The 15,184-nt window shown below is 34.9% G+C and overlaps 2 protein-coding genes across 3 annotated transcripts; one reads left to right on the top strand and one right to left on the bottom strand.

The window, feature by feature from the left end:
- Positions 1-412: 412 nt before the first annotated feature.
- Positions 413-9,751, bottom strand: LOC123196652 (LRR receptor-like serine/threonine-protein kinase FEI 1). 2 transcript variants are annotated; one of them, XM_044610711.1, is made up of 14 exons: positions 9,566-9,751; positions 8,132-8,361; positions 7,416-7,551; positions 6,782-6,853; positions 6,601-6,672; positions 5,670-5,741; positions 4,104-4,175; positions 3,927-3,998; positions 3,622-3,719; positions 2,734-2,898; positions 2,281-2,613; positions 1,915-2,160; positions 1,332-1,465; positions 413-1,059 (listed from the first exon to the last, which is right to left on the bottom strand). In XM_044610711.1, exons 2-14 carry the CDS (start codon positions 8,226-8,228, stop codon positions 847-849), a joined length of 1,782 nt encoding a protein of 593 aa, XP_044466646.1. In that variant the 5' UTR covers positions 8,229-8,361; positions 9,566-9,751; the 3' UTR covers positions 413-846. The 2 variants fall into 2 exon arrangements, with proteins under 2 accessions (XP_044466646.1, XP_044466647.1); XM_044610712.1 differs by lacking the exon at positions 9,566-9,751 and having other exon boundaries at positions 7,416-7,546; positions 8,132-8,274.
- A 2,089-nt stretch (positions 9,752-11,840) lies between these two features.
- On the top strand, positions 11,841-15,174 carry LOC123196651 (zinc finger protein 706-like). Its single transcript, XM_044610710.1, has 2 exons — positions 11,841-12,049; positions 14,856-15,174. The coding sequence occupies exons 1-2, from the start codon at positions 11,864-11,866 to the stop codon at positions 14,937-14,939; spliced, it is 270 nt and encodes an 89-aa protein (XP_044466645.1). The 5' UTR covers positions 11,841-11,863; the 3' UTR covers positions 14,940-15,174.
- The last annotated feature ends 10 nt before the right edge of the window (positions 15,175-15,184 follow it).

Raw genomic sequence — 15,184 nt, 5'->3', positions numbered from 1 at the left:
TAATATGGTCTTCTCACATACAGAAAGTAGAATCCCTCCATATTAACCTTTCAAGTAACAACCATCAATCCCATCGAACTCCTACACCCTCGTAAAAATCTCATCTTCCTGGCAACAAAACTTATTCTATAATTATTAAACTTATTATGTGAGCTTTCTTTCTTTCTTTCTTTCTTTCTTTCTTTTTTTTTTTTCCTGATCTTAAATACAAAAGAGGGTGCCTTATTCATCAAAATAATTTTTCTTTTTAAACAAGTTTACCTTACATGAATTAGACTATTCCTTTAAAACTAAACCAATTACATCAAACAGATGAAACCTCTAATCTAGTAATCGACCTCACACCTACTACATAGATAAATCAAAAATTTGCTCACGATACAGGTGACAGGAAACAACATGCACAACTGGCTAATCCAATGACCTGATATTTTCAATAAAACATATTATACAAAATGGCATGAATCAGAGTTAACTTCTGAGCGGGCCAAATTTCTGATTTATACAAATGTCATGTACACTCAATAAGAGAGTCTAATTGCAAGAGAAACTACATTTTTTTTTTTTTTTTGGGAGGGGGATAAAAAAATGACAGAAATGACTCATACCACAAGTGGGACCTCCAATTAAGTGGAGGAAGAACTGTGAACTGTCTGCACGCACCCAAGCGAAATGAGGACACCAAAAGTAGAAAATTAACCCACAATTCCATCAAGTGGATGGAAGTGCAGATCCCCAATGGCATAAATCTGCACAAAGAATGAACGAATGGAAATGGAGAAGCTAAACTGTTGCAGACACTTCGCCACTTCTTGGATGTGAACTCAACATGTCACTCTGAGGCTTTCAATCAGAGTCATAAAAGTCACTTGGACATGGGGTCACTACCTCAGATTCGAGTAACTGGATCACCCTGTGCATGGTGGGTCGATCATCGGGGCTAGCAGAAACACACTGGGTAGCTACGGAGAGCAGGGCATCAAGACTTTCAGCCTGCACACCTTCACAGTTTGTATCAACAATCTCTTGTCGTCTATCCTCTGAAATCAGGAAATTCAACTGCACAAAGACAACAGTTTAGTTGAAATAGAAGAACCATGTTTCAACAACCAAAAATGAGGCATCTAATAGTCACGAAGACATGAAAACCTCTAATATTTTCCATTTAAAAAAAAAAAAAAGCAAGCATTATGTTAAATTTTTTGCAGTATTCTCTCAAATTCATTTATCAAACAATCAAATTTCAACAATTACTTGCCAAAAATGATCTTTGATAACAGTGTATGAATCAGAGCATAAGCCGCATTCAAAATGGGTGGAAGTAATCATACCCAGCCAACAATGTTGAGGCCCTTCTCGATGAATGATGCGTCAGTTGGTCGCTTTCCACTTAAGACTTCAAGCACCAAGACACCAAAACTGTAAACATCAGTCTTTTCAGTAGCTCTACCACTTTGTATACACTCTGCCATTGGAGTTATAAGCAAATTCAGAACACGACTTCAGAAAGATAAATTAAAATCCCCTTAATAAACATTTCCACTTTTTCAGATTTTCAGGAAAAAAAAATATATATTAGCCAGCATAAGTATGCACAAGAGCCCCTCCCTGGGACCATTAATATACAGTTTTTCTATAAAGCTGATTTGGGCACCCTCATCTTTACATGACTTTATAATAGTTGTTATATGTCAAAATCAAGCTGATTCAGATTATTCTAAACTTCCATCTCAAAAGGAAAAAGGTTTGCTGCAACATTATAGTCTAACAAGTGTCAATATCATTTTCAATGTTCTTTCAGCTAAATTTGGGCCAAGTCAATAGCATGTTCTTTCAAAATTCACACCAATATAGAACCAACATATCTTAGATGGTAAACATACACAGTAATGTAATATATTTCACAATGCCTACCTGGAGCCAGATAGCCAAATGTTCCTGCAACAATGGTCGTTATGTGTGATTCTTCATCCTTCAAAAGTTTGGCAAGTCCAAAATCAGATACCCGGGCCTCCAAATTGCCATCAAGTAAGATGTTGCTGGACTTTATGTCACGATGTATGATCCTAGGAGAACAATCATGATGCAAATAAGCAAGCCCTTTTGCTGCTCCCATTATAATATTCAAGCGTGCATCCCAGTCTAACCGCTCAGATCTTTCTGTACAAACATTATAAGACATCATTGGTTACAAAAGATTAAAGAAATCACTTATGTAACAAATAACCAATGCACACTACTTAACAAATAAACATCAATCATAATCGAATAGTATCTGACCATGAAGAGCTTCATCAAGACTGCCACCAGGAAGGTAGTCATAAATCAATAACTTAGATGTAGGTGAGTTGCAGTATCCTCGTAGATTCACTAGGTAACGGTGTTTTATGCTTCCAAGAATTTCGAGCTCCCTTTCAAAATATCGATCAAATCCTTCATTTAACTTCACAATTCTTTTTAAAGCAAATACATTGCCATCATCCATTGCAAGCTTGTAAACTGTTCCAAAGCCCCCAACCCCTATGATGTGTTCATCATTTAAAGTTTCCAATTTCTTGATGATGTCTTTTGACGAATATGGCAAGTCTCCATGAAACATAACAATTGAGGCACCTGAAGCAAGAATATATTAAATAAAATAAATAAATTCTAGTTCTTCAAGGATGCATACATGTTAAAACAGCCCAAACAAATATTACAAATGATAGTCCATAAAATGGTTAAGGGCACCACCTCCACCAACATCCTTTGCAAGACTCTTACTTTCATTTTTACCAAACTTCTTATAAAGAAAGCAACCCCAAAAGCACATAAGTGCCACCAGAAGAAGTGCACCCACAGTAGCTGATGCACTAATAAGCAACCTGCCTGAGTTCTTCTTTGCACCTTGATTTTGACCTGCAAAAGTTAAAATTGCAAATAACGCAGGTTTAACTCAAGGATAAGATGCTAGAAGAAAAAAAATAAGAATGTTATCAGAAAATAGATTCTTGTAGTAGAAATTGGGTGTTCCCAAAGGACTCCCTCAGCTTCTCAGAGCCATGTTTTTACAATGCAAGTAGTAACTACATCAGCAGAAAAATCATGATAGCCAAGCCCTTTTTATCCCAGATTTGCAGAGACAACATTTTTTAAAGCCAAGGTTTATATTTCCCACAAAAAAGGGATTACGGGGACACATGATGGACACAGACCAAGTGGAAGAGAAAAATATGGGATAAGGGTGAGCAGTTTTGAGGAAATGGCAGACGTACTGATGAAGTGGGCAAGAAAAGAGTGGAGATCAAGGGAGGAGAAAAATGGGGAAACGTGGAAGACATGCAGAAGTAGTTATGTAATAGGCAAATATAAGAGAGGAGTTGTGGGAGGAAGGAGGCAGCAAGGAAAATCAGTAAGGAAGAATAGGCGTAGGAGAGTTTTAGCCTCTCGAAAGCCATTAGGATTGTGTTTTCAGTTTTATGTTCTTTGTAATTTCTGTTATCATTTAACACAGAGATTCCATTTGTTTGAGTTGGCTTGTTTTAGAGCTTACAGTTTCCAGGTACCTAACAACATTCAACATGTTGCCAGCAAATGTAAGGATCAAATATAATATACAATCAGAAGTTAATGCTGATTTACCTGAATTAGGAAATTGAGCATCTGTTCCAGGTTCACCACTATCATCTTTGCATGTCACATTAATTTGCTTCCCACACAAACCTCGATTTCCAAAGAAGCTGCAAGGTAAGAAGGCATCTTAGTTTTGTAAAGAGATAGTAATTTCCCAAGGCTTTTTTGTGGGTGTATTATCATTGAAAATTTAATTTAAATGCCAGGAGCTTGAGTCAAACCGCAGAAGTATCATAAAATACAGTGGCATTTACAAGAGCCAATAAATAATTTAAAGAATAAATCTATATACGCAAAAGGGCTGTTATACTTACGAGCTTTCAGAAAATTTGAATAGCACCCCATCTGATGGTATTGGTCCAACCAAAAAATTGTTTGATAAATTCCTTCAAACATTCAGTAGAATCCATCTATTAAAATTACATTCAAAATGTTGATTCAATAAAACCCTATTATCAAATAAGGCTATGATCTCAAGTAAAGACACTCACAAGGTTTCCAGTGTCTGTAACTTGCCAAGTGAGGGGGGAATAACACCACTGAGTGAATTGCCTGAGATATCCCTGTAATTCAAGTGTGACACCTATTAAACTACATGTTACAAACATGGACACCTAAAACAGATGTTGTAAAAAGTATTTAGTTCCAATCTCTCATTCTCAACAAGGCACCTGACTTTGGTTCATACCATAAGAAATAAAATCTAGTTATTTCTAGTGATTAACAATTTCATGCTCATCATTATCCGTGAAGATCTCTTTTTTTATTAACATGGTTCACTGAATTATTTGAAAAAAAAAAAATAGCTTCTATCACTTCGCCAGTGAGTAATGACTATTAGCAATTTCAAAGCTCTCTAATCATTCCCGACCTACAGGTATCCTTAACTTCAAGAATCAATAACCTTATCACATAATTTTCCCATGCAAAATAATTCTTAATCCACTAGGTGCAGGCCCAACGAACTTTAAGGAACCTAATTCAAGACATAGAGTAGAGCCTTTGATGTGACCAACGAGGTAAGGTGTTAAAGCATTTATTTTCTTTTCAGTTTTATCTTCTTTTCTCTCCCTTAATCGGATCAGGTTGCAGGAGGGGTTCAGAGTAGAGGTAGGGGGAAACTACAATTTACATAAACACCAGAAGAGAAAAGAGGTCATGGAAAATGTTACTAGAGCTTTAAAGTTTAACACTTCCATGCTTCAATAAGACATTAACACTGTGCTTCCAAAATTGGAAACTACACTTCGTTACTTCCACTCACGTTAAGCATTACACTTAAAGACTACTTGAGATAAGAGAACTGTAACAATTTTAGTAGAATGGAGAAACATGTAAACAATGCAAATAATCAGCGACATAGACCACAATACCTTCAGAAGGTAGTTTCTATTATTATAAAATAGCAGATAGAAAGCTATTTAATATGTGAAACTTGGGAAAAATAGCTCCATATTGAAGAGTTAAGACTGGCTAGACGTCCAAGTCTTGCAACAACAATATGTAAACAGTATGAATTACTGTAAGTTTAAACTGAAGAACTATCAAGGGAAAAAAAATTCCATAACTGCAAACAAATAAATGAGAAGTTTTGTTCATATAAGCTAACGAGACAAGGTTGCATGTGCTTTAAGCCAAAAGATTTGAATTTTGACAATGCATCACAGTATGTTAGGATTTGTTTATCCTACACAGCAAAGTAACAATTTTAAACAAAGAAAAGGAAATTCTGTCCATTTTAAAAAAGCAAGAAGAGGTAACAAGCATCATTTGTTAAAGAAGTACATTTATATAAAATAAAATAGTAAAATTAGCTTTTATAAAGAATTTTGTGCACGTACAATATAAAACCTGTATCTTAAACTATGACAGTATGATGATTTGCACATAAAAAAACATTATCAAGATTGCACAAAACAACAGTCAATAGGAAAGGTGTTCAACAAATCATATTTTTAAATCCAATACAGCCTTTCGCATTCAAGAATCTCACAATGTGTTGAAATCTAACTGATAAAACATAATTAACAATGATTAGCTTGAGACAATAAACTCACAGAATTAGAAGCTTTGATAGGTTAGCCAATTCACTTGGAATTAATCCACTTAAATAGTTACTCTGCAAGGATCTGTAAAGGAACAAAGATCAGCAATTAACTATTAATTAAAAGAAATGAGCATGTTAAGGGGATTATAGCAACATATTTGCAGAATCAAATTCAGCTGCTTTCATCATACCAACATAGTGCATTTAACACTTATTAAAGTGAAGTATATTTTCAGTTCTCAATGACTAAAGCAGAAAATAAGAGAAGCTTAATGTACAATAGAAAAACAACATTCAGAAGAAAAAACTAGAAATCTCTCAACTTTCCCCACCTGTTTCATTGAATATAATATGGATGCCATATACGAGCCCTACAACCTTGGTACCCAAGAAACTTGTGAAATATATTATCCCACACATTGTTACCCAACGGAAATTAAACCCTTGACCTCTTTAATCTGACAAAGGACCTCTAGCACTCAGCGCAGCCCTTTGGATTCATTAAACTCAATTATATCCGAAGATACAAAAAAATCAATATGGCAGAAATCAGTTTCCAAAAACTAAGTTGTAAAATATCACTTACTTTAGTTGCTTCTCCCTTCATTCAAAATAGGTTATTGTCAACAATCAAGAAACTAAATATACAAATAGATGATATCAAAAACACAGTCAAAGTACCTTTAAAATTGAATAAGTGTTTAGTTATCAAAGAGATCCCTATATCTTCAATTAAAATTTTGACAAAATTATTATGTTGTCTAGTTATTTCAGTAAGGACATAGGGAAAAGCAACAGATGATCTTCAGCTGGTTAAAGTACATCACATTGTATACCACTTAATCAAAAAAACGAAAAGAGAAAGAAAGAAAAAAAGTTACAGCACTTTATTTTGTGACAGCAACAAGGATAAACTGATTATGATTACGAAAGGTACTTACATTGCCTGCAACTCTGTGCAATTTCCCAATTCTGACGGAATTTCCCCATAGAAGTTGTTGTTATGAAGAGTTCTACAACAAAAGATATTGTAAAAAGCATCAGCTGCAACACCATAATTCTAAAACAACAAACACACATCAACTATCAAGATAAAATGTAAAAGTTCCTTCAGAAACCTACAAGAACTTTAGCTGGTCTAGCTTCCCAAGGTCAGGTGCTATTGGTCCACTCAATTTGTGATTGGTAAGACTCCTGGAAGACAAGTAAAATACAAGGAAACATAATAAGCACTAAAATTCAATCAAGAGATTATTATAAGCACACAGTTGTTTAGACAGATATCAAATCAGAACAATGCTTCTTTTTTTTTGGGGGGGCCATACATCACAATTTATCATACAACAAGATAGAATCTGCATAAATGCCAAAAGAAGTAGAGTAAAAAAATAGTGAATTTCAATAATTAGCTACAAATAGTTACTTTAAACTTACCAACACGAATAATAGAAAGTTATATAGAAGTGATGCATGCATCACTTCCTTGGACTACATTGAAAAATTAAAAAAAACAAAACAAAATGAGGAACATGGCTTGTCTACTAAAAATTTAACTTCCAGAATCCATATTGAGAAATTAATGTGGGACTATTTACGAACTATCGCTTATCATCCTTCATTACATGCTCATGCATTACAAAAAAGTAACATGTTTGAAATCCACATGAGACTATTTTTCCATATGATATATCAAAAAAAGTAAGCTATCAGTTACTTGATAAGTCTATGAATTCCATATAGGCTTTTTAGAACTCACAAAGTGATTACTCTCTTGGTTTTTTTATCACATTCCACTCCTTTCCAGTTACAAGGATCAGGATCCTCTGGTCTCCACTGAGTAAAAATACCATCTGAACTAACAACAGCCGTCCTGAAGTTTATAAGTGCCTGACCTACACATTAGAAAAAGGATTTTAAACTTAAATTACCAATAGGGGAGAAAGAGGAACAATGACTAAATTTAAAAATGTACTTCCATCCTGCCAGAAGAAACCAAAGGCCATGGGAGTACAGAGATTAAGAACTACCTCAAATCCACCTGACCTCCAAAGTTCTCTCTGACCAAACTAGTAGAATTCTTAGCAAGGTTTGTTTCATTTTTTCACTGGGTAAACAAACCCAAGCAACTGAAAAATTAAAATGCAGCATCACCTCCACCAGACTTTAATGGGGAGAAAAGTGATTGGTGAATTTTCATTTTCTATAAAAGTTAGGTTAAGCTCTAGTATCAAGAATTTTTTCAAAATTTGAAGAGTGAAAAGTACCAGCTCTAGTAGCAAAGCTAAAGAAATGAGCTTTGAATAATTAATACAGATTTTATTTTTTTTGTGTGTGTGTGAATAATTGCCATGGTTTCCTAGGGAATAAAAGCACAAACTATTTATCAGAAACTTAGTCATATAGACATAATTGATAATTACAGCCAAAAAAAAAATTGACACAATAAATAAAAATATATCACCGTCATCATACCATCAGCATTTATGGCTCTGCATTTCCTTAATATGGTACAAAGCAGTAGAATGCAAAGAATCCATAGCCCTCTACATCTTACTGGATAAATGCCCATAGTGGCACTCAACAAGCATAAGATAGGTGTTACAAATCATCTGATACACCAAACTCCAAAATGATTCTGTGTAACATATGGTGGTTTAGTTGATGACGACAATCAGCGACCACAGAAGAAAGGAATTTATTTTCTGCAAAGAAGAATCATTGTAATGATGATAGCAACATGAAAAATGTAAACAAGAAAATGATGAAAATTCCATATGACTTTCCACAAACCCAGAAAAACATATTTCTGCCCAGAAGAAATTTAAACAAAATGAAACCAATTCTTGTCTTACTTGAAGCCTTCCATTGACTCAAAGGAAACAAGAAATCCAATATACAATAAGTATTTATCAGATTTTAAATTTCAATTAGGCGAAAACATTATAACATGATGAAAAAAATACCCGACAAATTCTATGGAGGAGTTTGTCCAATAAATGAGAATCATCTCCTCCTATATTGTAAACTATGCAGCAGTTGTCTCAGAAAAGAACACAAGAATAACCATGAGGTTGAAGTAACCAGATAAAAATAAGAAACACATAGCAGAAGTACATAGCCCTTCTAATGTCAAATTTTGAAAGAAAAAACTGAAGAACTCTCGTACAAGTTATCAAATTCCATAACTCTGCACAAACAAGGGACACTTTTAAACCCATATACTAAAGGAAACATCACTTGTGATACACAAAACATTAATGTTGGTTCTCGGTATTTTTTTCTTGAAGTGAGCATGCACTAGCATTCCACCAGATTAGAGATTGCATGCTAAAGCATTTTCTTTCTATGAACCTGAATTTTCAGCACAAAATTCCATTTGTAAGATCATGAAAACAGTGCAATCAGTCACATTAAAATTTTGTTCTTCACTGTAAACTCAGTCATTCACTTACACTTTAACCAGCGAATCAGCATTTTCAATAAGCACTTGGGACTACAAAAAGACATCTCAAAATTGGCCTTAAAACAGAGGACGATAATTTCCAAAAAGCTTAAGAAAAAGTAAAATTAACAAAATGCTCAGCAAAAACACAGTATACTGCTTAAAATTCACTAATAAGCCGCAAAAAAAAAAAAAAAAAAGCCGAATTGAGTACACTTCCAGATTAAACTAAGTAAATTGCCCCAACAAGTTCAATTATTCATATTTCTACACAGCTCAATACACTCTTCTCACCAAAAACAACAAAAAATAATTAACATAACTATATCACTCGTTAAACTACACTGAACTACAACATTTCACAGCAATGACTGATCTGAAACAAATTTAAAAGATAATTAAAGTAAAAAATAAAAAACTCATAGATGAAGGAGAAATTAATACGCGCATAAAAATAAACAGACCTTGTAATTCTGATCTCTGATCTGTGAAGAAGGTGCAGGAGCTTGAGCTGTAAAGTGAAAAAACAAACAATACAAAAAATAAAAATAAAAACAGAAAAAGCAAAAAGGATTTATTTTTGGAGAGATTTGTGTTGTGTGATGGTGAGGAGAGAGAGCATGTCGAATTGATGCTGGGAATTACAATGGGACACGAACACAGCCAATTAGAGTGAAGTGATAAGCACGTGCGAGTTAGACGTTGCGTACGTGCCAACCGACTTCCTTCTTTCTAAAACTACGGCTACTTATTACTACACACTTTTCTACTACTGTACGTCTGTACCCGGAAGCTACCCCTAATTACTGTATTAGATAAGAGAGTCTCAACTCAACTTTATTTTCTGAGCCAATCTTTGCTGCGCTTATTTTAGTCAATCCCAACAAAATTAAAAATTGGTTAATTAATACTTTTATAATATTAATCGAAAGTAACAAAATGACTTGTGTAAAAAAATTAAGGCCAAACGTTTTTCCCACCCAAGGTTTAGCGTTTTCTCAAATGTCTCCCCTTTAACTATGAAAACACCAAACACCCACCCATGACCGGTTAGATTTAACAAAACTCTAACGGTGATAAGAGTAAAATCGTCATTTTCTCTAGAATATTAAAAATAAACTAAAATAGAATATATTTTACCCCCCTAAACTTTAAAAACTAAAATTCCCCCCCAGCCTAAGTTTTAAAAAATCGCAGTTTCACCCTTCCGAAGCATTGCCGACGGTCTCCGGCTCCATTGCCGACGGTCTCTCCCTCCCGAAGCATCCTCACCTTCCAGAGATCTCTTTCCTCCCATTTGGACTTCTAATCGGAGTCGGAGAAGCTGTGGAAGACGAAGAACTTCGTCGGGGAGACGAAGTTCTTCGTCTTCCCAATCGTCGTCGTCGTCTGGGAAGACGACGTCTTCCCAGAAGAAGACAAGACGACGAGATGACTCGTCGTCCTCTGGGAAGACGAGTTGTCTTCATCTGGGAAGACAATCGTCTTCATCTGGGAAGACGATTTCTCTTCCCAGACGGCTTCTCTCTCCATCGGATGCGTTGAGGTCGAGTTGAGAAGGGTCGTCGATGGAAGAGAAACCGTTGGGAGGGGAAGACGGCCGGTGATGGAGCCGGAGAAAGCGACGGAGAAGGGTTTGGAAATAAACCCTAGGGGGGAAAATGCAATCTTTTCAAACTTAGCTTAGGGAAAAAATGTTAGTTTTTAAACTTTTAGGGGGGAAAATGAGATTAAATTTTTAGGCGTTAGGGTTCTGTTAAATCTAACCGGTCATGGGTGGGTGTTTGGTATTTTTATAGTTAAAGGGGGGACATTTGAGAAAACGCTAAACCTTGGGTGGGAAATAGTCGTTTGGCCAAAAATTAACGTCTACTTTGATATGTGGGTACTAAAAATCAACTTTCCAAACTTGGTAGTAAAAAAGTTCGTTTCGTCAAAGTTCAAATGGGAAAAATTTAATCGTATGTAGAAATAACGCCAAAGGACTATGTTCCACCCAAATTATGTTGAATTCTCAAAGTTTCCCCATTAAATTTAAAAATACCATTTACCCACCCATCGTCGGTTAAATTTAACGAAACTCTAACCTCTGAAAATTTAATCTTATTTTTCCCCTTAAAAGTTTAAAACCTAACATTTTATCCTCTAAACCTAGTTTAAAAAGATCACATTTCCCCCCTAAGGTTTATTTCAAAACTCATTCCCTTTCTCCGATGTCATCATCGACCGTCTCTCCCTCCCGAGGTTTTTCTTCCTCCGATGACCCATCTCAACTCTATCTCAATCCATCCGACATCAAGAGACATCGTCTGAAAAGAGAAATCGTCTTCTCAGATGATAAAGACGAGATCGCTCGATCTCGTCTTTATCATCTGGGAAGATAATTTCTCTTCCCATACGACATCTTTTGACGTTGAATGGATTGAGGTGGAGTTGAGACAGGCTATAGGAGGAAGGGAAATCATCGGGAGGGAGAGACAACTGGTGATGACGTTGGAGAAAGTGAACGGGTTTTGAAACTAAATCTTAGGGGGGAAATGTGATCTTTTCAAACTTGACTTAGGGGAGAAAAGTTAGTTTTTTTAAAATTTAGGGGGGAAATGAAATCATATTTAAGTTTATTTTTAATATTAAATATAAAATAGCGATTTTACTCTTAAAATTAACAGATTTAAACGATTATGGGTGGGTAAATAGGATTTTCAAAGTTAACCGGAGAAACTTTGAGAATTCAGCATAGTTTGGGTGCTTTGGTAAAAATAATGAACATAATTTCTAGCGGATCAGAATTGCCGTCGGTGAGCAAATTTGAGAGAGAAAGAGAGATGACAAGAGGAAAGCAGAAGATTGAGGCGCAGAGGCGAAATGCAGAGAGGAATCTGAAGCCAAAAGGATCTCAGCTTGAGGCCCGAGCGGTTGCCCTCAAAGTTAGTTGCCCTATATGTAAGGTACATCAGTCAAAATATTTCATTTTGATCTTCTTTTTCCAATTATAAAATGGATCTGATTCCGATTATAATGGCATTGCTTTTATCTGATATTTATGATTGTTTCTCTTTATTTGATCAATCTTTCTGAGTATTATAATCGATTTACTTGATCACTGGCCATGATGTTGATAGGTCCACATTTCATACTTTGAAATGTGGTAAAATACGCAGAAACAAAGGTAAATAAACAATAGAAGGCATCACCAAGCGTCGCTAGTTTTTACTAGGAGTTTTAATGAACGAAGAATGTTCTTGAACTAAAATGTAAATGACACTTCTTTCATTGTTCCATGAGAGAGTGTTGTGTTGGATGAGTGCTAGCGCGTCTGGGAGGTCAAACGTTTGCTGGTAATAGTAATGTAAGAGTATTTTAGACATTTCAATGCAATTTTGTGTTGGAATTCGAAGTTCCTCGAGGGATCATTTAATCAAATAACCTTTTCTATTTGGACTTTTGGATGAGGATATTTCTCATCTAGTGATCCATACCTTCTTATACTGATATCTCCCATATTGTCAATAGATGTTGGATCTAAAAGGTCTCCACACTGAGATTGTAGTAGGCAGAAGATTACAAAAGTATCCAACATAGCAATTAATCAGATTATTGTGAAGTTAATTAGTTTACTGTTGTGAATATTTGCTATAAGATGTTGGGAATACAGGTTTCCGTTTGTTGTTTTTATATTTGAAATACAAAATTTTCCACAAAAGTCCAGATATAAAGGTCCTCTTCCAACCTTTTAGATTTTCTTTCCACCTTAGCACAAATGAAGGCTCTGCCAAAGAAGTTAGCTATATGTCTCTCAGATCTAGCTCTCCTCCTTAGTTTTTAAAAGTTCACTACTCCAATCTTAAATCTTGATCAACATATACAAAATCTCCATTCACCAAAATCTTTGAATCAATAGTATCGAATTCTATCAATTTTCTAATTTTAACATGGTATCAAAGTAAATGTGAATTCAATTGTAAGATTTTAGATTTCTCCAATATTCTGAGAAACACAAGCAAGGAAGATACACAACAAAAGCAACTTAGAAGCACCAAAGTTATGAAGATCAATGAAGAATGAGAAATAGAAGGAGTGCACTGGAGGTGGATGCTGATTCAGGTTTTATCAGATTATTTGTATATTGTCCAAATCAACTATTGCTATTGCATTTAAAATATCCTTTTTACTAGTTTTCAAAAAAGGCAATTCTATGTGTACCGACTTTTGGGTACACAAATTAGTACACATATGATGTGATATCATATGATTAAGTGTTATTTTATTCTTAATTTAAAATCACCCAATTACTTTGAGGACACATATAAGTGTATACCCATTTGTATACTCAAAGTAGATACACATAGTTTTATTGTTTCAAAAAACCTTTGGGATTCTTTTCAAGCCCATGATAAAATTCATCTTTTCAGAAACTCCCTTAACATGATTTTTATTGGAGTCTCAATGGTTGATTTTTTTATTTAGCTTATGGTGGAATAACTTACATGTATGCCTTTTTCATTCTGCTGACATTTTATTTTTCAATTTGTGAGGATTTTATACACATAAAGTAAAGCGTAATTTGACAGCTCTTTTTCTGTTTCTCTTTTTCTCCTTTTTAGTTTGAAGGAATAATGCTTTTTTGTCTCTGTATCAAGAATCATACCTGGCTTTGAAATTTTACTTATTGTTGATTTCACTTTTAAATTGTTTTATCTCTCAATCTTCCTTGTGTGCTTTGGATTTTGGAGAAATCCTAAATTTGCAATGGTTCTGATACCATATTGAATTTTAAGACAGATTCAAAATTGTTTGTACAAGGATCTTTGGTGGACACTGATATTTGTTTATGCTGATCGGTAGTTAACCAATGATATATTTATTAGGGTGAGCAAGTTATGAGGGGAGGGATTTTTAAATAACACTTAAGCTAGCATTGAATTTGTCATCTTTAATTAACCAGGAGATCTCTAATTATATGAAACCCAAAAAAAGGTTTAAAAAAAATAATTTGTTACAAACCCAACAATATTCAATCCACAATCAAAACAAACCAAACAATGGAAACAGAAATAAAGAAGAAATGTTGTATTGATTAAATGCAACATTTACAATCAAGAGCTCTCACTTACACCATTACCACACGAAATAAAAAGAAAAGCAAACAAAAACCCATTGGCTTTTGAGACGCTAGCCCTCTCCTCGCCCAAGTGTTTGCCCCAATTCTTTTTTTGCCTCCATCTCTCCCTTCTCCCTTCTTATGGTCCTGTCCTCTTCTATTGCTCACCCCCAATACTGCCACCTGTGTATGTTGGTCCTTCCTCCTATCTTTTGTGCCATTTGTCTTCCCAAGTTTTTTGCTTCTTGTGTGACATCTTTCCTCCCAAAATTTTTGCTTCTTGTGTGACATCTTTCTTGCTTTTGCGGGTCACATAGACCTTGGCCCTAACATTATCCATATCCCCTTCCTCTTTTAACCATGGCTACTGCATTCTTTTGGTTGAAAAACCTGAAAAATTGTTATTTCCCTCAAGTGCCAACCCTGCCTAATGCACCTCATCAGAGTATGTTTGCAGGTATGCAAACAACTGCACCATTTGTTGTTATCAAGTATGTATTTTTCATTTGCATGTTCCCTTTGATTGCAGTGGTATATTCTGATCCCCAATCCATCTTCTTTTATTGCATGTCTAATTTTACTTTGCATGCAACATGGCTGATACATTTTTGTGGTTTTTATGGATTCTGACATGGGGCAACTTTCTATTTCAGGCGCAACTAGCAAATCAGAATCAGCTTGGCGATCATTATTCTTCCAAACATCCAAAGGAAAAACCTCCGACTGAATCAAGTTGATTGATTTCCTCTTAATGTAAAATATGCAAAATAAAATTTAGAAAAAAAATGAAAAAGGAAAAAACAAATTTCATGTCTGTTGCTGCAAGTCCTAATGTGTGCAAACTTTTGTTATCTGAACAAAGGAATTTACTTTTCAATATCTATCTTTCTGTAGAATGGGACTTTGTATGGCTGATGGATGATGTAAGATTGTTGTTTCTCCTATTTTTGTATGGCTGATTGTGGTTTGTCATGCTTTGTGG

Source organism: Mangifera indica, chromosome 14 (assembly GCF_011075055.1).
Source record: "Mangifera indica cultivar Alphonso chromosome 14, CATAS_Mindica_2.1, whole genome shotgun sequence".
In the NCBI taxonomy this organism is placed as follows: Eukaryota; Viridiplantae; Streptophyta; class Magnoliopsida; order Sapindales; family Anacardiaceae; genus Mangifera; species Mangifera indica.
This window is presented reverse-complemented; position numbering and strand designations above follow the sequence as displayed.